The sequence below is a fragment of the Siphateles boraxobius genome, unplaced genomic scaffold (genome assembly GCF_051911475.1).
Source record: "Siphateles boraxobius isolate OS27281-9 unplaced genomic scaffold, OSU_SipBor_1 5, whole genome shotgun sequence".
Classification (NCBI taxonomy): domain Eukaryota; kingdom Metazoa; phylum Chordata; class Actinopteri; order Cypriniformes; family Leuciscidae; genus Siphateles; species Siphateles boraxobius.
Genome location: NW_027509141.1, coordinates 3,467,501 through 3,492,092, shown reverse-complemented (window position 1 = coordinate 3,492,092; position 24,592 = coordinate 3,467,501). Strand labels below are relative to the sequence as shown.

The 24,592-nt window shown below is 37.9% G+C and overlaps 2 protein-coding genes across 9 annotated transcripts in view; both read right to left on the bottom strand.

Annotated features, from left to right (window-relative positions):
* elmo2 (engulfment and cell motility 2) overlaps positions 1–5,027 on the bottom strand; it is a 62,583-nt gene extending 57,556 nt beyond the window's left edge. For 2 of the 4 annotated variants that reach the window (XR_013195029.1, XM_077204520.1), the window contains exon 1: positions 4,746–4,983. The gene's annotated coding sequence lies outside the window, so the exon portion shown is untranslated. Of the gene's footprint in view, positions 1–4,745 lie in introns of all 4 variants that reach the window. The other 2 variants (XM_077204518.1, XM_077204519.1) reach the window with 2 other exon arrangements.
* Positions 5,028–7,388: 2,361 nt separating this feature from the next.
* The window catches only part of arfgap1 (ADP-ribosylation factor GTPase activating protein 1), a 62,552-nt gene continuing 45,348 nt past the window's right edge, over positions 7,389–24,592 (bottom strand). For 2 of the 5 annotated variants that reach the window (XM_077204514.1, XM_077204516.1), the window contains 3 exons: positions 14,722–14,778; positions 10,803–10,879; positions 7,389–8,663 (listed from right to left, as the gene is read on the bottom strand). In XM_077204514.1, coding sequence (XP_077060629.1) covers positions 8,396–8,663; positions 10,803–10,879; positions 14,722–14,778 — 402 coding nt within the window. In that variant the 3' untranslated portion in view covers positions 7,389–8,395. Of the gene's footprint in view, positions 8,664–10,802; positions 10,880–13,040; positions 13,101–14,721; positions 14,779–15,408; positions 15,439–24,592 lie in introns of all 5 variants that reach the window. The other 3 variants (XM_077204511.1, XM_077204512.1, XM_077204513.1) reach the window with 3 other exon arrangements.

The following is a 24,592-nucleotide window of genomic DNA, read 5'->3' as shown; positions in this document are numbered from 1 at the left end:
TATATCACACAATTCTGACTTTATAACACGCAATTATGACTTTATATCACCAATTCTGACTTTATAACACGTAATTGCGACTATATCACGCAATTCTGACTTTACAACAAACAATTGCGACTCTATATCATGCAATTCTGACTTTATAACAAGCAATTGCGACTTTATATCACACAATTCTGACTTTATATCACGCAATTCTGACTTTATAACACGCAATTGCGACTTTATTTCACACAATTCTGACTTTATATCACGCAATTCTGACTTTATAACACGCAATTGCGACTTTATATAACACAATTCTGACTTTATATCACGCAATTCTGACTATAACAAACAATTGCGACTTTATATCACACAATTCTGACTTTATATCACGCAATTCTGACTTTATAACACGCAATTGCGACTTTATATCACACAATTCTGACTTTATATCACGCAATTCTGACTTTATAACACGCAATTGCGACTTTATATCATGCAATTCTGAGATGTAAACTTGCAATTGTGAGAAATTGTGAGATAAAAAATCGCAATTACCTTTTTTATTTTTTATTCTGTGGCGGAAACAAGCTTCCATACAAATCAGCAATGGCACGTTTACAGCATATTTAAACAGCAGAATATATCAGTTTCACCCATTGGTAGTCTCTGCGTCACTGCTCATTTGCATATCGGTGGCTTGGCCAGCGGTGGGCAACTCTCACAGAAACACTGACGTGCGCTGGCTGTGAAACGCTGAACACACATCAGTATGCTGAACACACAGCACTGACTCTGACATGCTTTCTTATAGAAAGGTGAACAGAGCTCAAGATGAATCTCTCAAACACTCATGTTGTGTTTAAAGTCCTTGTTTTAATTGCAACTGTAAAAAGTCTGAGTATTTTTTTCGGGATTATAACAACAGAGAGAACATTATGCTAAATCTAATTTTGGCTCAAGGAGATTATTAAATAGATTCTATTATGTGTATATCTACATTTTACATTTGTGTTTCAATCATTTTCTGCATCACTCATGAAGATACTCATAAAAAGCAGAATAACATTGCTTTAAACTCCCTAGAAACAGAAGAATATGCATAAGGTTGTATACAGTTCATTAACTTCTTAAAAACTCAGTTCCCAGAAAGCCATCGCCCCGCAGCAGAGTTTCGTTACAACTTGAATACCTGTAGTTTTCACATAAACCTGAAGGACTTGATTGGCTGGATCAGGTTTAAAGCTATAAAGTTTTACACCCATGCATTCTATATTCTTCTTAATTTCATCTTTCATCTCCTCAATTTTATCTTCCAACCATAATTCTTAACTCAAGATTTTAGGTAACACTTTATTTTACAGATGTTACACATTTCACTTGTACGTACTATAGTAATAACAGTAAATTATGCATAGCTAACTCTAATTACAAGCAAATAACCCTAAACCAAACCCGGTAGCACTTTATTGTAGTCCTGTTCTGCATGCACACACTATTATAGTACAATAACTGAGTAATAACTAGGTAATGACCCTGAACCTAACCTTAACCCGTTACCTACCCAGTACTTTCTTTACATGTACAGTAAAATAAAGTGCAACCCCTAACCCTATAGTAAGTACATGTAGTTAATTACAGTTTTTTTCAATCGCTACAAGCGCTTACCCATACTTCAGATACTTTTTCTAAACTCTTAACACAGACTCACACCTACAAAACACAATTGGCCAAATGGATAGTTTTCTTCTCAAAAACACATTTTGTTAAATATATACTAACTCTTCATTTCAAAATAGAACACATCTTTCTCTGCACACACTAACTTTACCAAAACACTGGAAATCTGACTCAGAATGAAATTATTCTGTCAAAGAATAACACTTGTTTTCACTTCACAAGGTACATGCAGTCAATCAAAGTACACCAGGTTTCAAAATACTGGCTATTGTTGACATTATAAAAACTACATAGACTTTTGTATTTCAGTTTTACAGGTATTTGCATGCAAAACATGCAATCCACCGTTTTTACACTAAATGTCTTGGTTGGGAACTGTATGTCCACATGTACTGTAATGTTCACATTCAAAAGCATTCCAGTAAAAAGCAAATAATTTTTTTTTTCCTTTACTGTTTACTAGCCTCTCTTAGTGAAAGACCGTGGTTGATTAGATGGTCAATGATAGTGGCAATTTCATCACTGACTACTGTTCTTGCAGCCCTTGGAATGCCACCACCACTCATTCTTACACCTCTACCTTGCCCTCTCCTGCTCTTCTCCCTGGCCCTGCACCTCTCACTGCATCTCTCACTGCACCTGCACCTCTCACTGCACCTCTCACTGCACCTGCACCTCTCACTGCACCTCTCACTGCACCTGCACCTCTCACTGCATCTCTCACTGCACCTCTCACTGCACCTGCACCTCTCACTGCACCTGCACCTCTCACTGCACCTCTCACTGCACCTGCACCTCTCACTGCACCTCTCACTGCACCTGCACCTCTCACTGCATCTCTCACTGCACCTCTCACTGCACCTGCACCTCTCACTGCACCTCTCACTGCACCTCTCACTGCATCTCTCACTGCACCTGCACCTCTCACTGCATCTCTCACTGCACCTGCACCTCTCACTGCACCTGCACCTCTCACTGCACCTCTCACTGCACCTGCACCTCTCACTGCACCTCTCACTGCTCCTGCTCTTCTCCCTGCACCTGAACTTCTCACTGCACCTGCACCTCTCACTGCACCTCTCACTGCACCTCTCACTGCACCTCTCACTGGGCCTGCTCTTCTCCCTGCACCTGAACTTCTCACTGCACCTGCACCTCTCACTGCACCTCTCACTGCACCTCTCACTGCACCTCTCACTGCATCTCTCACTGCATCTCTCACTGGGCCTGCTCTTCTCCCTGCTCCTGCTCTTCTCCCTGCACCTGAACTTCTCACTGCACCTGCACCTCTCACTGCACCTCTCACTGCACCTCTCACTGCACCTCTCACTGGGCCTGCTCTTCTCCCTGCACCTGAACTTCTCACTGCACCTGCACCTCTCACTGCACCTCTCACTGCACCTCTCACTGCACCTCTCACTGCATCTCTCACTGCATCTCTCACTGCACCTGCACCTCTCACTGCACCTGCACCTCTCACTGCATCTCTCACTGCACCTCTCACTGCACCTGCACCTCTCACTGCACCTCTCACTGCACCTCTCACTGCATCTCTCACTGCACCTGCACCTCTCACTGCATCTCTCACTGCACCTGCACCTCTCACTGCACCTCTCACTGCACCTGCACCTCTCACTGCACCTGCACCTCTCACTGCATCTCTCACTGCACCTCTCACTGCACCTGCACCTCTCACTGCACCTCTCACTGCACCTCTCACTGCATCTCTCACTGCACCTGCACCTCTCACTGCATCTCTCACTGCACCTGCACCTCTCACTGCACCTCTCACTGCACCTGCACCTCTCACTGCTCCTGCTCTTCTCCCTGCACCTGAACTTCTCACTGCACCTGCACCTCTCACTGCACCTCTCACTGCACCTCTCACTGGGCCTGCTCTTCTCCCTGCACCTGAACTTCTCACTGCACCTGCACCTCTCACTGCACCTCTCACTGCACCTCTCACTGCACCTCTCACTGCATCTCTGCAGTCCTCCGTTTACTGTATAAGTGTCAATGTAATAGAAAAAAATAACCCCTGCTACTGAGTCTAAGCCAGACTGGAATCAGCTATGGTTGGCCCAATTTACCCAACATAAATCAGCTACGGTGTGTCAATTATTCAATTGTTTGTTTATAATCAGCTAAGATATATTGTTTTTGAACTGATATAATTGCAGAAGCAGATGTTTTTATACTGTATCTAAGGTTTGGAATATTGTTTTTGCTATTGTGGGATGGTGTGTGTTAACATTTGTAAATACTACAAAAACAATCCATAATTTGTTGGGAGGTATAGCTTGTCTGTTAAGAAAATGTAAGCATTGTGGAGATGTGTTCAATGACTGCATATTGTGTGAAAACGACATGAAATGTGTTGATGGTATGGCCACAAAAGACCGATGCTGTGCTAATTGTGTTTAGAGTTTTGAAAATGTGACAACTGGTTGGACAAACGCTTGTTAGCGACTGAAAAAAACTGTAACATTACTAAGTACTTGTATAACTGTAACAAGGACACCTCAAATTAAAGTAACCCAGATTTTAAAAAGTTACGTTTCCTAAGAGAAATTAATCTACACAGATTCTAAATTAGAATGCTACACAAACGACCCCTCGATGACATAATCGAGATGACGTCACAACAAACCGACTACAACAATAAGTGTGTTTTCTTGTCATTTATGCTTATAGATTTCGCACAGTGATATGTTCTGTGACACTCTATCTGATGAGCGTTTAGTGTTTGATGGTGTCAGTTCTATTAATGGAATAGTTCGACACATATCGAGATGAAAGAATGAACATGACGTTTAAACACAATGACACTAGTAAACACGAACGTTATTGAATGTGCGTCGATTTATTGTGAATTAAAATCGCATCGCTTTTTTAAAAGCGTTCACACACGTCACGCGTTTAACTCCGCAATCTCAGACGCATCGATCATAAAACGTCAAATGGAGATGAATTTCCATTAAATATCCATACGGCGACATGCAAATAGCGCAAATTTCATTTTGACAGCGCTGTCAAACAGAAAGCGAGGGTGTTTTTCATGCTTATAATGTTCTTACCCCAAAACCAGCGATAAAACAGTGATGTGTGTGAGCTCCCGTTCAGATGGAGGCTGATGGGTGGAGTTTACGCCATTACATCTTCATCACCGCACTCTTCTTCATTCTGATCATCACATTCATCTGTTATATACCTCTAATCGTACTAAATGCTCCAGTACAGTGCAAGCTTTAATCGCTGTATTGTGCATGAATGATTTCGCCCTCCACCTGGCCCCGCACACAGATCACAGCAGCCAATCAGCACACGCGCTACAGTGAGTGATGTGATCAAGCCCCGCCCCGTGATTCACTGCAGCAGCTTCAGTCCATGGCCAGATCTGGAGAACGACTTCATGACTGGTTGACTCGAGACAGATGGGTAAAGGTACTGGAAATAAAGGCTTGATGATGTGCAATAAAAACATAAAAAAACTGCTGTGGAATTGGATGATTAAATTAAATTAAATATAGATGTGGATTTATTGAACACATCTTAATCATGACCTGCTCTATAGTAGCTAATGCATCTTAAGTAGAATTAAATTGCAAATTTAAATTGCACTGCTTTTATTCTTGCATTGTCTATTCTAGCTTTTCCTATGCTATTTATTGACAAATCTGCTTAGACATACTCTCTAGTATCTAAAGTTTTATTGGTTAATGTTTTTATCTTGTGATTTGACCGGCACCTTAGTACATAGTTTCGTTCCTTCATGTGAAAATGTGTATGGAATGACAATAAAGACCCGAACCCTTAAAATGCAAAAATACAGAAGAAAATATAAACCACAACAGAGAAGAGAAGCAGATCAACACATCAGATCTCTCTTATAGTGTGTGTGTGTGCTGCACATGTGAAGTGTCATGTTTCCATCCAACTTTTACTTTAATTAAATCTTGCACACATGTACATCACTGGATGCATAAATGCACGCGTCAGTGAAGTTTGATTCATGTACACTGACGTCATGAAAGGAGGCTCTGTCACGTGACATCAATGACATTGAGTATCCTTTTTGCTGAACATCTGTAAATTAACTGACAAACACATGATCAGCAGGTTACCGACTGTGACAATGTTTAATGCTCTTATGCCTCCTCTAGATTTAAATTTTTCGTTGCTGCAAGTGGCTGCTATGGATACAGCTTCACTGTTACTCGGTCGTCATGGAAACACATGAATTCTTGGACATAGCACTGTCTCTGAACCCATGACCTCATCACTGCAAGCGCCACACACTACTGTTTGAGCTATTAAATTCCCTTAAATCATGTGTTAGGATGTAATAAAACATAATAACATCTCTGAAGCTGACATTGTACAATATAACAGTGTTATATTACAATATTCAGCCTTGGGTCACTCTAAAATTACACCAGAAAGACACATTTCCATCATTAGCAATCCATCGTGCTTTGATTTAAAGTCCCCCTGTGGTGAAAATCCAGCTTTTAATGTTGTTTATATGTCTATTTGGTGTTTTTAATATGCTTTAAGACAAACCATGTGTAAATTCATAAGTCGACAGCATTGCTGAGTATTTTCTCCTTAAAACTGCAGTGAACCAAAGACAGTCTCAAAAACACGCTTTGAAATCGCTGGTGTTTCTGACGTCACGAACTACCTTATAACCAATCAGATCAACGTGTGATCGTCAACGAGTGGATCTCTAAGCTGTGTTAGTGAGTAGAGGCGGGGCTCATTTGCATATTCATAGAACCGCGTATACTAAATGAGGCAAGGGTGTAGAGTTACATTCAAGATATTTTAAGGCATGAACTTTTTTTTTCCAAGGAAAAAACTTTTAAATATGTCCTTTTGGTGATCAAAGATGTGTTTTAAGGGATAAAATTATTGACTACAGTGGGACTTTAGGCTTTAGTGTTTGTGGATGAGGCGTCTTCAGCTTCAGATGTGAGTTTGGGTGGAGATCGGCAGCTCAGGGTCTGGAAAGTGACTTTGTACCTCATTGTGAAGGAATACAGAAAATTCAATGCCAGTCCAATATTGAAATGACAAGAGATTGGATGAGGATCTGCACAGAAAACACTGATAGGAAAATCATGTGAGGCTGTATAAACAGAGAACAGGAGAGGACCTAACACCGAGCCCTGAGGCACACCGCAGATCTGTAATGCCTTGTTTATGGTCCATTTGAAAGCATTTCCATGAAGAAACTCCTGATCCCTTAAACCTTCAGTTGACGCATCATATGTTACATTTTTCTAAATGTCATAATCATGTGTTAACAAACAAGTATTCATTGCTTCAATGAGATCATTGTTTCTGCCTTCAATTATTACATTGTTTAAATTAATACATTTTAGCTAACTGTGATTTTGCATATGCACATTTCTGAAATACAGAACTTAGTTTCCTCTGATAACAGATCACTCTAAATTGTAATGTGGACTCATGCTTTTTCTGTAAAGCGGCTTTGAAACAATGTGTATTGTGAAAAGCGCTACACAAATAAATTTGAATTGAATTGAACGTCATCCACACGATCTGTGATAAAACCCAGTGATAAAAGCATGCTTATACGTTCAAAATCTGCACAGAAAACATCTTCAGCTGTCAAATCATGACCTTTATTAGTCTCAATGGTTTCACTTCTCAATAAAATCAGGTTCAAATGAGACCAAGTTCAGAAGTCAGGCGGTGTTTAACACTTTATTAACTATACATTTAACTAGCAGAATATAGTGTAGCACGCCCATGTTCCCCAGACACAGCAGGTGTTGTTAGTTCAAACATATGGTGTGTTTCACAGACGTACCAGTCCGCTACATCCACACAGAAGAAGATATCAAATCAACGGATCATTGGACACATGATGTTCGGATGGATAATAGAAATGTTCAATATCATAGAGAGATTCAGGGTGACCTTGACAATAATACAGTAAACAACCACCTTATTACTGAGGTAAAGAGAAACATCCCGTTCAGCCGAAATCACAAATAAAAGAGAAATAAATAATGTTTGATGTTCATGCCTTGAGTTTAACATGAAACCTTGTGATACTTTGTTCTTGCATGTCAAACACATTTTACATCTGGAATGACGATATGAAAAACACGCAGCAGCCACTACAGAAGAGGGAAACAAATGAACTAACTAAATACATAGCATGATTATAAACGCCCAAAATATTTTTAAAAATACCAGCGATTTCCACAAAAGGCCATGAGGTGATGGATGTTGAACTGAAGGATATTAACTAAATGTTTCATGCTTCTACTGACAAACGTTTAGTTATTGTCATGATTACATAAACAGGATGACAATATAAACATGAATGCATAATAAACAGGATAATTTATGACGACTGAATGATTCTGCTGATAAAAATGCTTTTTTTTTTATAGGAATCTGTCATATACGTATAAAACAAAAATTCATGAACAAACAGACATACAGAGTCAGTCATGACGAAGGAAAGCCACTCGATCCGCTCACATTATCAGAAAGTTTATGATCCACAGACCACAAACAGCAGATGACATGCAGATCTCTGCTGGTGTCAACATGAAACATGATACTGTAATATCAAACATCTCCATCATGGACAGAGAAAAGGCCAGCAAGACCTTTATAAACTCATTCTCAACATTAAACGGACAGCAACGAGCGAGACGAGCGTCAGAGGTGTGTTTGTGCCGGTCTACCAGCCGCTATTGTCCCAGGAGTCCTCGTTGGTTTTCGACGGGCTCTTCTTGTTCTTGGCGTCTCCAGCTTTCTCCCAGTCGTTGTCCCAGGTCTCCCAGCTCTCTCCGGCACTGTTCTTATTGTCGGCGTGAGCCTCCATGCTCCAGCTCTTCTCCACGGAGTCGCTGGGAGACACGGCACTCCCGAAAGTTTCCCAGAAGTCCTTCTTAGGAGCTTGAGTGCCGAAGGGATCCTGGTTCTGATAACCTTCTTCATAAGCAGAACTGAAAGAAAGAAAAAAAAATCAGCAAAAAACTTTTGTAACTCTAATTTAGATCAATTTATTCTTTAACACTTTATTTTAGTGTCCTTGTTACATGTACTTACCATAGTATTAACCGTAAATTATGCATAATTACATGTAACTAACCCTCAACCTAATCCTAACCATATAGCAAGCACATGTAGGTAATTAATATTACTCAGTACTTAAATATATAATAGCAGAACTGAAGAAAACAAACAAACAAACAAAAAAACAATGGTCCATTGTCCAGGGATGTAAAAGGTAAGAGGTCTGGGGGTTTGTATATTCCTTTTAGAATTGTGTGACTTCAGTAGGGCTGGGACAGTATGGATTTTTTTCTAACCACGGTTGGAAAGCAAGAAATTCCCGCGGTATCGGTAAACCGCGTTAAATACTGGAACTGGAGCTCGTCTCATAAAATAAACGAAACTCAGCGTATAGGGTACTTGCCTCACAGACATGAGAAATAAATAGAAAGCTTGAAATGTCTACTTTTAAACAAAATTCGAAACAAAATGATAAAATTGTACAGTAGCCTAGTCAGGTAAGGTCAGGTTTGCCGATGTGCGTTTTATTTAGGCTATTTATTTATTTTTGTCCCTGTGCGCCGATCAGAGACGGAGTTCACTGCTGATATTCTGGGGATACAACATAACCAATAGACTATACTACTTTAGCCTTTAAATATCTTTGCTGCATTGGATCAGTGTTCTTTCTAGAACAGCCAGAGATTTCCAGCCTCGCGGCAGCAGCGCCTTGCTTCGCCCGCAGACCTTAAAACATCAGCGGATGGCGGTTTTGAAAATTGGTCAAAAAACATTGGCGCGGATGGATGGCGGACGGATGACGAGTTTCACAACTCGCGAAAGGTCGGATTTTCTCCATCTTTTGATGATAAGTTTTGTTTAGAAAACCTTCAATACATGTAAAACACAATGTCATTAGACATAATCCATGTCATTAGAATCAATGAATCTATGTCATTAGACACAACGTGCACAAATGGGCAGGCCAATGTTTTTTTGCGGTGATGGCGTTGACGAGCTCAGACCCGCGGTCGGCGTCACGTGAACGCGGTAATGTGGTAACCGTCCCAGCCCTAGACTTCAGTGGAATGTATCACATAAATAGGTTTCATTTACATTTAAATTATTTATACTTGAACATACTCTCTTACAACTAGTATTTTCATTTCAGAATGAGAGGATGCTGCAGACATGGCAAAAAAGGATATTCGATAAAAGGATATACGCTCTGCAGGAAGTGCAATACCATTGCAAGTTGACACTGTTTCTTTGTCAGTTTTCAATCGGTTTTGTATTTAATATTTATTTTTTGTGTTTATTTTAAAATAAATTCTAATTAATAAAAATATGACTGTTGGGTGATTATTATTATTATTCATAATATTTACTGTTATAGTGCTATGTAAGCAATCTAAACTTCAAATGAGCCCTTATTTGTTTTGTATATTTGTTCTGACAGTGTGAGTGCAAATGCTGAAATTCTGCTCAATAGGCCCAACGTTGCATTATTACATTTCTTTAAATCCTTCATTATTTGCATCAGAGGCCTCCTACAACAACATCTGACAGGTGAACAATTTTTTTTCTTTTTTTTTTCTATATTTGGGTCTTACAGGGTTAATGTTGAAGTTCTCAGGAAATATACTGACACTATGCCAGAGAGATGTGATGCTGTAGTTGCTGCAAAAGGTGGACAAACCAAATATTATAGTTAAAAGTGGATAAAAACAGTACGACTCACTTCATCTGATATTTGTTGTGCTCAGAACAACCATCTCCATGTTTCATGAACATTATGAAATTAAATCATGTTTTGGAGGCAAAACAATATAATATTTTCAGATAAGTCAGGTTCTAATAATTTTGGCCACCACTGTATGTTACATGTATTTACCATAGTAATAATAAAATAGGCATAATTAAATGCAACTAACCGTTAACCAATCTTAATCCTACCCTAACCCTATAGCAAGTACATGTAGTTGCTTAATATTACTCAGTACTTAAATATATAATTACGATGTTACAATGACACCTTAAAATAAAGTGTAACCATCTATTCAATCCTTGTTATATAAAAGTGTAATTACCCATCATCAGTAGCGTCTTGTTTCCCACTGAAGAACGATGTCATATCCTTCCAGCCTTTAGCACCTGCACCCTGAACCTGAACAAACACAGAGCGACTTAAAGGCATAGGTCACACAAAAATTTTAAAATTATCCCGTGATCTACTCACCCTCAAGTCATCCTAGGTGTATATGACATTCTTCTTTCAGACAAATATAATCGGAGTTATATTAAAAAATATTCTAGCTCTTCCAAGCTTTATAATGGGAGTGAATGGAGGATGGGATTTTCAAACCCAAAATAAAGCATCTATGCATCATAAAAGTGCATCTATCCATCATAAAAGTGCATCTTTTCATCATAAAAGTGCTCCACACTGCTCCGGGGGGTTAACAAAGGCCTTCTGAAGCAAAACGATGCGTTAGTGTAAAAAAATTTCCATATTTAAAACTTTATTAGCCAAAATAACTAGCTTCCGACAGACTCTCATATGCAAGTCGACTTACGCCACAAGAGTAACACTTGACGATGTATGACACAGATGTAGGAGTAGCGTAAGCTTTGACGCCTCTCTTTTGTTCTTTATTTATTTATAAAGCACTTTCAACGCATACAAAAAACAAAAATACAAAAAAACACAACATAACACAATACAAACATTATACCTGTTTGAAAGCTATTGATAATAGGTGTTTTGTTTGTAGCGTAAGCTTTGACGCCTCTCGCGGTTCAAGCAAATACGGCTGGGCAAAAAACTCAACCATCTCACATTTCTCTTTAAAAATTCTCAAATTAGAATTCTAATTCATGACTGGTGTTTTGTTTTGCTCTTTCCTCTGCGCTTCCGCGTTCGTCATTAAGCTGTGCGTCGGGTCAAGTGTTACTCTTCCAACATAAATCGATGCGTACGCTAGTTATTTTAGTCGATAAAGTTATAAATACGGATATTTTTCTTACACAAACTGATTGCTTCACTTCAGAAGAACTTTATTAACCCCGCCAGAGCCATGGGGAGCACTTTCATGATGGACAGATGCACTTTTATGAGGGCAGATGCACTTTTATGATGGACAGATGCAATTTTATCATGGAAAGATGTGCTTTTATCATGGAAAGATGTGCTTTTATCATGGAAAGATGCTCTTTTATCATGGATGCACTTTTATGATGGATAGATGCACTTTTATCATGGATAGATGTGCTTTTATGGGCTTTAAAAACTCCTCCTCCATTCACTGCCATTATAAAGCTTGGAAGAGCCAGGACATTTTTTTAATATAACTCTGATTGTTTTCATCTGGAAGAAGAATGTCATATACACCTATGATAGCTTGAGAGTGAGTAAATCATGGGATAGCCTAATTTTCATTTTTGAGTGAACTGTCCCTTTAACACCACTGACCCGAAGCCGTTTGATTACACAGAAAGGATCAAATCATTGTTTTAAGACCCTTTCACAGCCAACAAATATTCAGCAGCAAAATCAAACACCCAGGTACATATGAACTTTCAATAATGCCATAATGCATTAATAACAGACAAATAGACTTCATGGATTTAATCTCACTTTATTTATCAGTGTTTGCGCTGCTGAAGATGATTTAGCAATGCGTTTCATTAGTTTGCTGCTTCATTCTCAGTGTGAAGAGTCCAATGATCAGTGTATTTTTTTGCTTTGGTGTGAAAGGGCCTTTAGTTTATTCAGTTTAATCCTCACATAACTTGTGCGAGATGATTTAAAGAGCCCATGAAATGCCCCGATGAGAATTTTTTTAATTTTCCATAGAAACATGAAGTTTTGGCATAACATTAGGGAGAGTTTGTAGTATTTGTTGTTTAAAATCCATAAGGTTGGAGATGCGCCACATCCATAAAGCCTGATGAGATGCTCAATGTCAGTAGTATTTTGGTCTGTTATCCCAGCAGAGATTGTACATTTAAAAAGTGTTAATCTTCATTAACAGCAATCTGGATTTCATGGGGTCTTTAACGCAAGCATCATTGATTACTGATTTATTAGCACACACTTCCTTCTCATGATTACATGTTATTTCTAGATCATCATACTCACCACCATAATCACAATGGCAGCAAAGAAAGCAAAGAGAGAAAGAAGAGTCGAGTTTGAGACACAGAAAGAGCACATGGTTCCTCTCACACACCTCGTCTGACCCAGATCACGACGCGCCACTGAACATCAGCGAAGCGTCAGATGTGTGTGAGCAGAAGAGGTGTGTGAGAAACACCTAGACTCATACCTTAGTGGCCAGACCGGTGATGCCGACGGCCATTTCATCAAACAACTTCCCGTCCTTCACCTAGACGAGTCAGAAACGCACTGTGTGATCGACACACTTCACACTCGGCAGAACAACAACCGGCTTCATGATGTTTGCAGTGACTTCATTCAGTGAGATTCACATAAAACCATTTCACCACAAAATCAAAAGAAAATATTAGGGCTGTAACGATACGGTCATGTCACGAGTCGATATATATCACGAAACTGAACTCACGATATGATATTATTGCGATACTTTAAGACATATGATAAAAAGTTAACAAAATATTTACTGTTAATTAAAATGCTAAATTTGGTGTTACATTGTGAGTGTAAATGAATAGGATTGGACTTGGTGCTGAAACCCAAAGCACAGGACAATAGAGACACCAGAATAACAATATTCACAATTCTGAAGATGAATATAGAATTATTTTAGATGAATATGCTTTCACTGTCACTGACTAGATATATTTAAAATAATGTAGGCCACTTTTTACTGGTAACATCAGACATTTGGTATTATCAAGACCCACAAATATTCCTGCATTGCATTATTATACATTATATTCAACATACACTGTATACTATATAAAGTATATATACTATAGTAGTTTAATGTAGTACAGACACTAAAACTCTCAAAACTAAAAATTTTATCGCACAATAATTTTCATTTTGTCTGAACTATCCACAATACATATTGTTGCATCTTTGTATTGCGATATATTGTGACACGATATATTGTTACACCCCTAGAAAATAATTTCAAGTCTTGGTGTCTGGCAACCGCAAACATGAACACTCGTAGAGACTCGTTAAAAACAGTAGAATAATTTGTCTCCTTTTTTCATTTAAAAAGATTAAAGAGATTTATTTTTTCGTCAATGATGGTCACAGTTAATGTCTAATGACGTTTTTTACGTGTGATTCATGGGGGAAAAAAAGGTAATTGACTAACATTTGGATTCGGATCGCAGCACATGTGACCAGTGTGAAATACCTGAATTCATGACTAACCTTAAGGTTTGCTTTTATACATTGACATCTGGGGTAAGTTTTTTTTTATTTTATTTTTTATAAATAAATAAAAACTTTTAATCATCAAGGACGCATTAAATTGATCAAAAGTGACAGTAAAGACATTTATAATGTTACAAAAGATTCTATTTCAAATAAATGCTGTTCTTTTGTACTTTCTATTCATCAAAGAATCCTGAAAAATATGAAGCAGCACAACTCTTTAACATTGATAATAATCATAAATGTTTCTTGAGCAGTAAATCATCATATTATACTTATGTCTGAAGGATCATGTGACACTAAAGACTGGAGTAATGAAATAAATTCAGTTTAGCCGTTTTAAATTGTAATAATATTTCACTGTTTTTACTGTATTTTTGATTAAATAAATGCAGCCTTGGTGAGCAGAAGAGATTTCTTTTTAAAACATTTAAAAAATATTACCGACCTTAAACTTTTGAATGGTAGTGTATCCATTTTTAAACCTGGATGAATTTACTTGGATATAAATTGTATTTGTGTGACATCCATGTAGAAAATGTAATCTGACATAACGTCTGCATCTTTCATTCACAGGCAGCATCCGCGCATAGAACACTCGCTCTTAACTAGACTAGTTACACACATGATGTTACCTTCTCTTGTGTGGGCTTGATAACACTGTCATTTAACGTCTGGCCCAATTCAGTAGCCTGAGAGAGAAACAGAAGAGTGAACACACACACACACACACACACACACACACAGAATATGAATATCACTAGGGCTGGGCAACGATTAATCCAAAATAAAAGTTTGTGTTTACATAATATATGTGTGTACTGTGTATAATTATTTTGTATATATAAATGCACACACATGCATGCATACATTTAAGAATTTTTTTATTTATATATATAATATTTATATAATATAAATTATATATAAATATATAAACATTATATGCATGTTAATATTTCTTAAATATATACGCATGTGTGTGTATAATTATTTTGAATACACAGTACGCAAACTTTTATTTTGGATGCGATTAATTGCGATTAATCGTTGCCCAGCCAGATCACACACACACACATAAAATAAGATGAAAAAATGAGTCACAGCACATGCATGACAGACCATGAGCCACTACATGAGGCGCAATCGGTCACATGACCTTCGAACCCAATGCAACAGGAGATTGTATTGTCCGCAGTGAACTGTAGGAATGAAGTAAAGCGATGACATGCACACTGGAAATGACCAGAGTCTACACACTGAATCAGACACATGATGCATGTGACGGGTGTTCTCACACACACACAGCATGCGGTGAGTGTTACCGGCTCAGGCGGTGGTTTATAACCCCGTAACTTCATCCACAGCAGCGGCAGAGACAGAATAAAGCAGTGGATGTAAACTACAGACGGCAGCCGTTACAAGCACAGACTGTCAGTGTCGCTTTCAATTACAAATACAGCTTCTGTGTTCATGTTTAATACTGTAAAACCATCATCCTTCCCTTGGGTCATTTTGAACTGAAACCTTTTTTTTTTTAAATTCATCACAGGGGTCCAAAACCCTTTTGTTGAACTTGAACCACGAACACACACACACACGACACACACACGACACACACACACACGACACACACACGACACACACACACACACACACACACACACACACACACACACACACACACACACACACACACACACACACACACACACACACACACAAAACTGAATGGATTCGAGGATTTAAAACCGTAACAAATCCTTCACTCACGGGTCAATTTGACTCCCTTGGGAATGAATGTAATGTATGGGGTAGAATTGTTGCATTATTCCAAATAAATAGATTATGATCCACAAATAAATGTAAACAGATGTACAAAAATATATCAAATTCACAAATAAATAGATTAAGATCCACAAATAAATGTAAAGAGTTTCACAAAAAAATATAAAACTCACAAATAAATAAAATTAGCTTTGCAAATAAAAATATACATTTACAAATGTGTTTTATGCCACAAACACAACTGGCCTGGTATTTATTTGTGAACCGGTTTCTGTGCATTTGTAAATCCCCTCATGCATTTGTGGATTTTGAAACACTTCAAGCGTCGACGTTCAGACAAATCCACAAATAAGTGGACTCCACCCACCGTTTACTCAAGCCAATCAGATAACGGCCACATTGAACTGACCAATCGTAGCACGTCTTCGCTACAACCAATCAAGTTAGGCTTTACACTCAGGGCAAGAACTGCATGGATCTGATTAATTTTGCAGATATTTGCACCCCTGAAAGGATCTGTAATGGGAGCTTCATTCAAATTAGCTGTTTGTGTGGTTAAAACACCCCGTTTCCAAAAGATTGTTGGAGTTTAAGGCTTCTTTATATTTATTATTCTTTATTATTAACTCAGGACTACACACAAATGATCATCACAGAACCCGAGCATCTTAACACCCTCTCTACCGGAGTCAAGCGGCGCGTCAAAAGCAAATTATCTTCCTTGCTGCCGTAGCAGTTTCGAATCATGTAAAGCTAACATGTTTGCAATGTTAACACATTTTGCCCATGACGTCTGTTTTCCTACCTGAAGATATATGATGTATAATCTTCTTTATTGATGCTGGCTACATGAAAATTAATAATTCATGATAGTGTCTACTGGACGCGGCGCAGCGCGACACGATGATTCATTGATAGTAAACGGATGCCCGTTCTTCTTCTGAAGTAGCGGCTACTACACGCAACTACGGAGGACACATCATCTGCACATTTGCTCCACTGTCCAATGTAGAAAGTCTCGCACGGGGTAGACACGATGTAAGAAATTACAAAACGGATGATTTTGTCTTTTAAAGCACAATCGTTGTGACAAATAGCTAGCTATAGGACATAAATATTATGTAGAATAAAAAATATCAGCCCAAATGACCATCATTGAAGATGTAACATCGTGCGGCCAATGGGGTTTTGAGTAGATAATGCAATGCTGAAAAAAATTAAAATATTTGCATTTATATTGGATGCTGTAAGTAACTTTTACAATACAATAATATTAAGTCTGATTCATATGAAATATTATTTGTGTGATCAAGCGTTTTAACGGATAAATTCAAATCGCTTGTCTGCTGGGCATTTCACTTTTAAATGCATGTTCTATATTTAATCATTAGATCCACGGACCTGCTATTTAAAACTTGAATGAAGAAGTGGGAAAAGCTGTTGTGACAGTAATTTCCCCAATATTACACAAACTCGCGTATTTATCACAAGGTTGAATCCAGTTATTCATTAGTCAGCAACGCATGGATGCTTTTCTGTTTTATCATCAGTGTTGTGCAAGTTACTTCCAAACTGTAATACATTATATATTACTTGTTACTGTTATTTAAAAGTAATTCATTACCTTACAATATTACTGTCTCAGAATTGTAATGCGTTACATTACTGCTGTATTACTTTTGAGTAACTTTCACAAAAATAACTACACAGAAGTAGAACTTAACATTCTAAAATGACTAAGGCTGTAAGGATATGCCATATCCTATGAAACCGAAATCGCGACACTCAGATCCACGAACCTGCAGAATGGCGACACACCCCTTCCAACTCCCAGCGTTATCCATACCGTCCAGATCCAATGCTACCACATCTTTAAATTACTATTAGTATTATCTGAAGTTAACTTAACATTATAAAATACGTAGACCTACACCACAAAACTAGTTGAGGATAAATTATTTAAAATTTGGGAATTCCAGCGTTATGGACATGACATTTGCAGTCAAAACTTGAAATATAAATTCTCAGAAAATGCATTAATACCAAAATATTGAAACGTATGTTTATCCATAGGCTCCTCCCTGAAAGGAGTCCAGACATTAGAAAAATATCAGTCTACACATGCGTTTTATATTTAATATTAGGGAAATAGACAGTCATCCGTGACAAAAAAAAATCTTTAACTTTTAGGAGGCAACGACTATTATTTTTATTTATTTATTTTTATTTCTGTGAATTACACTGCGCAAATCGGATGAAGAACGGTTGGCTCTCCACAGAACATAAAATATTCATTTTATTTTATTTTTCGTGTTCGCATTTATGAGGAAAAAACAATATTACAGACGTGACAGTTCTCCGTTATGGACGCGACCGCTCTGAAGCGGCACTAAAAGACTGCTTTAAAACTTTCACAGAGACCTTACACACACAAAGCCTTTCTTTAAAGTGAATTTCGTTTTGTATTAATTGTATCTTAATTTTAACCAATGTTTCGTCAACCAATTGCCTGGATTTAAGCGCGTGAACTTGAGCGCGTCTCATAAATGAACCGAAACTCAGCGTATAGGCCTAAGTATAGCCTAATTCACGGACTTGAAAAATATATCTATATTGAAATGTCTACTTGTAAACAGAACAATTCAAAACGAAAGAAAACATGCTCTCTGCTTATGAAATGAAATGTGCATTTCTCTCTGGTGCATTCACTACTGCGAAAATCGCGAGTCAGCATCGTCAACTTCATCTTGACTTTATTAATAGACAATTAAAATGTCTCCTTGCTATATTTGACATATTCATAATCATTGCTTTTGCCGGTTCTTTGTGACAGCTTTTAGGTGCTTTATCGGCAGCGCCGCCGCCCTTACATGAACGCGTCACCACCGCATCAAAAACATGATTGCGTGATGAAAACATGAAAAATACCAAATAAACATAGCCTAACTGTTTAGAAAGAAAACTCAGAACGAATAGCCTAATGCGCATACGTCCATCTCGCGAATGTATAGTCTTCTTCATGTCATCTTTACCATTAGCCGCTTTTCCACTGGCCAGTGCGAGCACAGAAGCCGAAATCTCACGGCACTCCTGTAAAAAAATTAATCGCTATACAAATATATCAGACGCTGCCATTTAGTCTTTATTTACAGACTTGGACACCACACGCGGCTATTGACTGACCACGAACAGGTAATTTAGCCTACTTGCATTTTTCATTCGTTAATGTCTCGCGGTCTTGCTCGTTTTTTTTTTGTTTGTTTGTTTTACAATTAAAACTAAAAGTCTGTTGTAACGCAAGCCTTACTGAACATGTACCGAGTAAAATATTACTGAAAATTGATAAGTAATGCCTTACACTACTGCGTTACAGCAAAAAGTAATATGTTACTGTAATGCATTACTTTTGTAACGCGTTACTCCCAACACTGTTTATCATGAATAACGTGACGCTTCCATAACGTGTTGTTCCCATAACGTAAGCGCTGTTTCTCTGGCATTTTCAAAGACTCATAAAAATGTGGCTTGGCTTGATACACAGTCTAATGGTCTAACTCTAACAAAATCCAAATTTTAAATATATTTTACTGAAGCAGTATTATGGGCCTTATTATAGCCTTACACTTCCTATTTGAGCCAATGCAGATGAACGAGCAAAGTTATTTCAGGGCAAGACCACTCGTGCCTAACGTGATTGGTTGTAGCGACAACGTGCTACGATTGGTCAGTTCAATGTGGCCGTTATCTGATTGGCTTGAGTAAACGGTGGGTGGAGTCCACTTATTTGTGGATTTGTCTGAACGTCGACGCTAGAAGTGTTTCAAAATCCACAAATGCATGAGGGGATTTACAAATGCACAGAAAGCAGTTCACAAATAAATACCAGGCCAGTTGTGTTTGTGGCATAAAACATTTATAAATATATATTTTTATTTAGCAAAGCTAATTTTATTTATTTGTGAGTTTTATATTTTTTTGTGAAACTCTTTACATTTCTTTGTGGATCTTAATCTATTTATTTGTGAATTTGATATATTTTTGTGAATCTATTTACATTTATTTGTGGATCATAATCTATTTATTTGGAATAATGCAACAATTCTACCCCCATAGTACTGAGAGGAATGCTTAAGTACTTGAAGCAATGCTTAGGTACAAAACCAATGCAGAATGCTTAGGTACAAAACCTAAAAATGCTCAAAATTCAAACAAAAAATGCTAAAACTTTACCATCAAATTATTTTATAATTGTCTACATGCGTTTCTAAATGCATCCTGAAGAAAAACTGACTTTAGGATCCAGCAGAACAGCTCATTTGCTCCATATAGATAGATCTATAAGGCCACCTAGTGGCAAGAGTCATGAAATATCATGTTGTATTATTTTTCCCACAAGAGGTCGCAAAGACACCCAATGTAATATATTTAGAGCTGAATTAAAAGGGTTTTTGCATGAAAGTGTTATTTTGAATTTAAGTTGAAAGAATGTGCGGAATATGCTTGTACTATTTATTTATTGATCACATCTAGTAATTTAAAAGGTAAATAAAAGACAAAACAAAAATCTCCAAAAACTTGCAATCAAAATAGAAAAAAATATTATCGAAATAAAATAAATAAATAAAATCTTTCTGGACAAAAAAAAATTTAAGAATAATTTTAGGGCTTCGGGTCATTTTGACCTGCGAGGGAAGGATGTGTTACAAAGCACAAGGGAAGGACGAAATCTATTGTATAAAGTGCTGATGAATAAACATGGCGTGACTGTAATGCTGAATCCCAGAGCCGCTGCAAACACATCCACATCGCTGTGATCAGACGCTTTCTGAACCGCTGTGTTCATTTCATTATTGAGAGGAAAGTGTACAGCACATATTTACATATTCATCTGGACGGCGTCTGGATGTTGGTTAACAGTATTTCAAACTTCTTTTTAGCCCTAAGCGAAGAATGGAAAAAAAAACTTCATTCTTTAAGGCCCTTAAAGGAATAGTTGACATAAAAATGAACATTTCCTGATTTTTTTTTACTCACACCACAGCCAGGGTGGGAAATTAGCACCCGCCACCAGCCAATGGCTGGTACTTTTTCAAAGTGGCGGGTGACTTTGCCTTGTATACCAGCCAAAGTGGCGGGTAGATTGTAAAACATATTTTTTACTATTTAAAACATTCCTTGTAACGGATTGGACATCTTTTGTCAAAGAATGCTGTTGCTAAGTAAAAATAATGCACTTTTGTCAACTAATTTGATTGGTTTTCAGCGCTGTGCGTCACGGAAACAGTGCACGGACACGGCGCTGAACGGACCGTGAGACATATAGCTGAGCTGAGGTAGCCTACAGACGAAAGGAAAATTAAAAAAATGTGGCGACATATACCCGGTGTTAAGAGGCCCGCCGCGGAGTCAGCAGTATATGAATGTACAAACTGTTGAGGGCGAAGTAAATAAAAAGTGAAGGTACTTTTCGAACAAGTGGCGCATTGATGACGAAGGGAAAACGAGGGAATGGTTAGCCTACCTTCCCGTCGAACAGTCCATGCACTGTACTTACTGTCGAACCTATGCGTCCTCCGAAAATGCAAACAATTTGTTCATTAGAGGAACAACTAACCTTAAAATAGAGTCAATAATGAATATGAACAATTCTATTCAGAAACGTCCATGCGATCGGCAAAAAGGGCAGACCTTTTCGGGACTACGTTTGGATGTGCAAGTAAATTACTAACTTGAAGTTGTGTTTTGTGATGGCTAGATAGCTATCGTTTTTTTAGTTTAGCGATAGTTTTAGCAGCCGCGAGGATAGGAGCCGATGGGTGCTCCGGAGCTCGATTATGTGTCAGTTAAAGTTTTCATCTCCAATCCTATCTGTATTTGTGAGAAGTGGTATTGTCCTGAGATGAAAGATAGCCTACTTTACGGCTTTATTATCGAGTTAAGCCTCTGGGGTCGACAAACGCGCTGGCGCGTTTTGCTGGATTTTTTTTCAAATAGCAGCAAAATACATTTAAATACTCCATCATTTATGGTCATACAGACTTAACTAATATTAAAAACTAAACTGTAAAATAACCATGCATAAAATTCTCTCAAAAATACAAACATCTACATACATGTTGCTCACATATTATGGTAGCCCTGTTTGTGCTAAATAGTGCTTTTTTGTAAAAAAAAAAAAAAAAGGGCGTGCACCCGTGAGCCTCCACGGAGGTTAACATAAATTGGCGCCTGAGTGCAGCATAACTCATATTGTTAAATGGATAAAACGAATTACATATTTGTAATGGACGTCAATGTTATCAAAGTCACAGTTCTCATTCATAAATTTGAATTCCAGAAAAAGTGGCTGGTAGATAATACAAGTGGCTGGTAAAATTGGGCATCCAGCAGCCACTGTGGCTGGTGGGCAAAAAAGTTAATTTCCCACCCTGACCACAGCCATCCAAGATGTATATGATTTTCTTTTCTCAGCCAAAGAGAAATTAAAGTCCCCCTGTAGTCAGTCATTTAATCTCTTAAAACTCATCTTTGATCACCAAAATTACATATTTAAATGTTTTTTCCATTAAAAAATGTCTTCATGGTTTAAAATATCTTGAATGTAGCTCGACACTCTTGCCTCATTTAGTACGTGCGGTTCAATGAATATGCAAATGAGCCCCGCCTCCACTCACTAACACAGCTCAGAGATCCACTCGTTGACGATCACACGTTGATCTGATTGGTTATAAGGTAGTTTGTGACGTCAGAAACACCAGCGATTTCAAACCGTGTTTTTGAGACTGTCTTTGGTTCACTGCAGTTTTAAGGAGAAAATACTCAGCAATGCTGTCGACTTATGATTGAATTTACACATGGTTTGTCTTAAAGCATATTAAAAACACCACATAGACATAAACAACATTAAAAACTAAATGAGGCAAGGGTGTCGAGTTACATTCAAGATATTTTAAACCATGAAGACATTTCTTCAAGGAAAGAACGTTTAAATATGTAATTTTGGTGATCAATGATGAGATTAAGGAATAAGATGATTGACTACAGGGGGACTTTAAAAGTGGTCCATTCGTGTGTGTGTGTATCCTGGATGTAATGTGTATATGTCATGCGAGAGGTCATGAACTCAACCATGTCGAGAAAGCGTTTCGTAGAGCTGCCGAAATATGGATTTGGGGCTGTCAAAAGTGGACTACGGTGCACAACATTCACTTGCATTATATGGAGAAAAATCCTGATTAATTTCTCTCTGGCTGAAGAAAGTAAGTTATGCATCTTGGAAGGCCGTGGGGTCAGTAAATAAATCATTTTTTGGTGAACTATTCCTCTAAAGGTTTCTAGAGCTGTTGTCCATGTGTTCCTCCCTGTCTTTCATCGCATAAGTCATGTGTGTTTCCAGGACAATTATTCAGGCTCTGTGAAGAGGGATCATTCAGACACCTAATTGGCTATATTTGAGGAATATGTCGTGTGCTTTCAGGCATGTGTGCATTAAACTAGAGCTGGGAACCGACGATTGATTCTATTCCCATTCACAAGCTCTTGGTTTCCATTATGATCTCAATTCGATTTCAATTTAAAGGATTAGTTCACCTCAAAATGAAAATTTCCTGATAATTTACTCACCCCAATGCCATCCAAGATGTTCATGTCTTTCTTTCATCAGTGGAAAAGAAATTAAGTTTTTTGAGGAAAACATTTCAGGATTTTTCTCCACACACTGGACTTTAACGGTAACCAAATTGTTGAAGTTCAAATCAATGCAGTTTCAAAGAGCTCTGCACGATCCCAGCTGAGGAATAGTGTCTTATCTAGCAAAACCATCGGCCATTTTCTAAAAAAAATAAACATTTATATACTTTTTAACCACAATTGTTGGTTTTGTGCTGGTCTGCGACGCGCCAGGCATTACGTCATCACGTGGGAAAGGTCACGCTGGACGTCGGCGTAAGTAAATACCGCCCCTTTGTTTACAAGTGTGAGAAGGAGGATCGTTCAAATTTTATTGCATGTTGAATGACATTTATGTCTGTGTCAGTTTATTGTTTAAAATGATCCTTTCGTGTGCGTATCCTGGATGTTTAAAACTTTTAAAACACAAACGTTTTCTTCCGCCGACGTCCAGCGTGACCTTTCCCATGTGATGACGTAATGCCTGGCGCGTCACAAACCAGCATAAAACCAACAATTGTGGTTAAAAAGTATATAAATGTTTATTTTTTTTTAGAAAATGGCCGATGGTTTCGCTGGATAAGACACTATTCCTCAGCTGGGATCGTGCAGAGCTCTTTGAAACTGCACTGATTTGAACTTCAACATTTTGGTTACTGTTAAAGTCCAGTGTGTGGAGAAAAATCCTGAAATGTTTTCCTCAAAAAACTTAATTTCTTTTCCACTGATGAAAGAAAGACATGAACATCTATGATGGCATTGGGGTGAGTAAATTATCAGGAAATTTTCATTTTGAGGTGAACTAATCCTTTAAGAGCACCAAATGTTGAGATGGAATTGGCATCATTTGAAAGTTGATTCTTTAATTCTTATCAAAAGCAACGGCTTATTGCGATTATTAGATGGTAGGAGTGCAACAAATAATGTTTAGTGACGTTTTGTTCATCATTCAACTGAAAACACCATGGATTAAAAGATCGATCTTGGCATTTAAGTATCAGTATCGGTTTGTTGATGAGAAGACGCTTAATCGACCAAACTTTAATTAGCCAT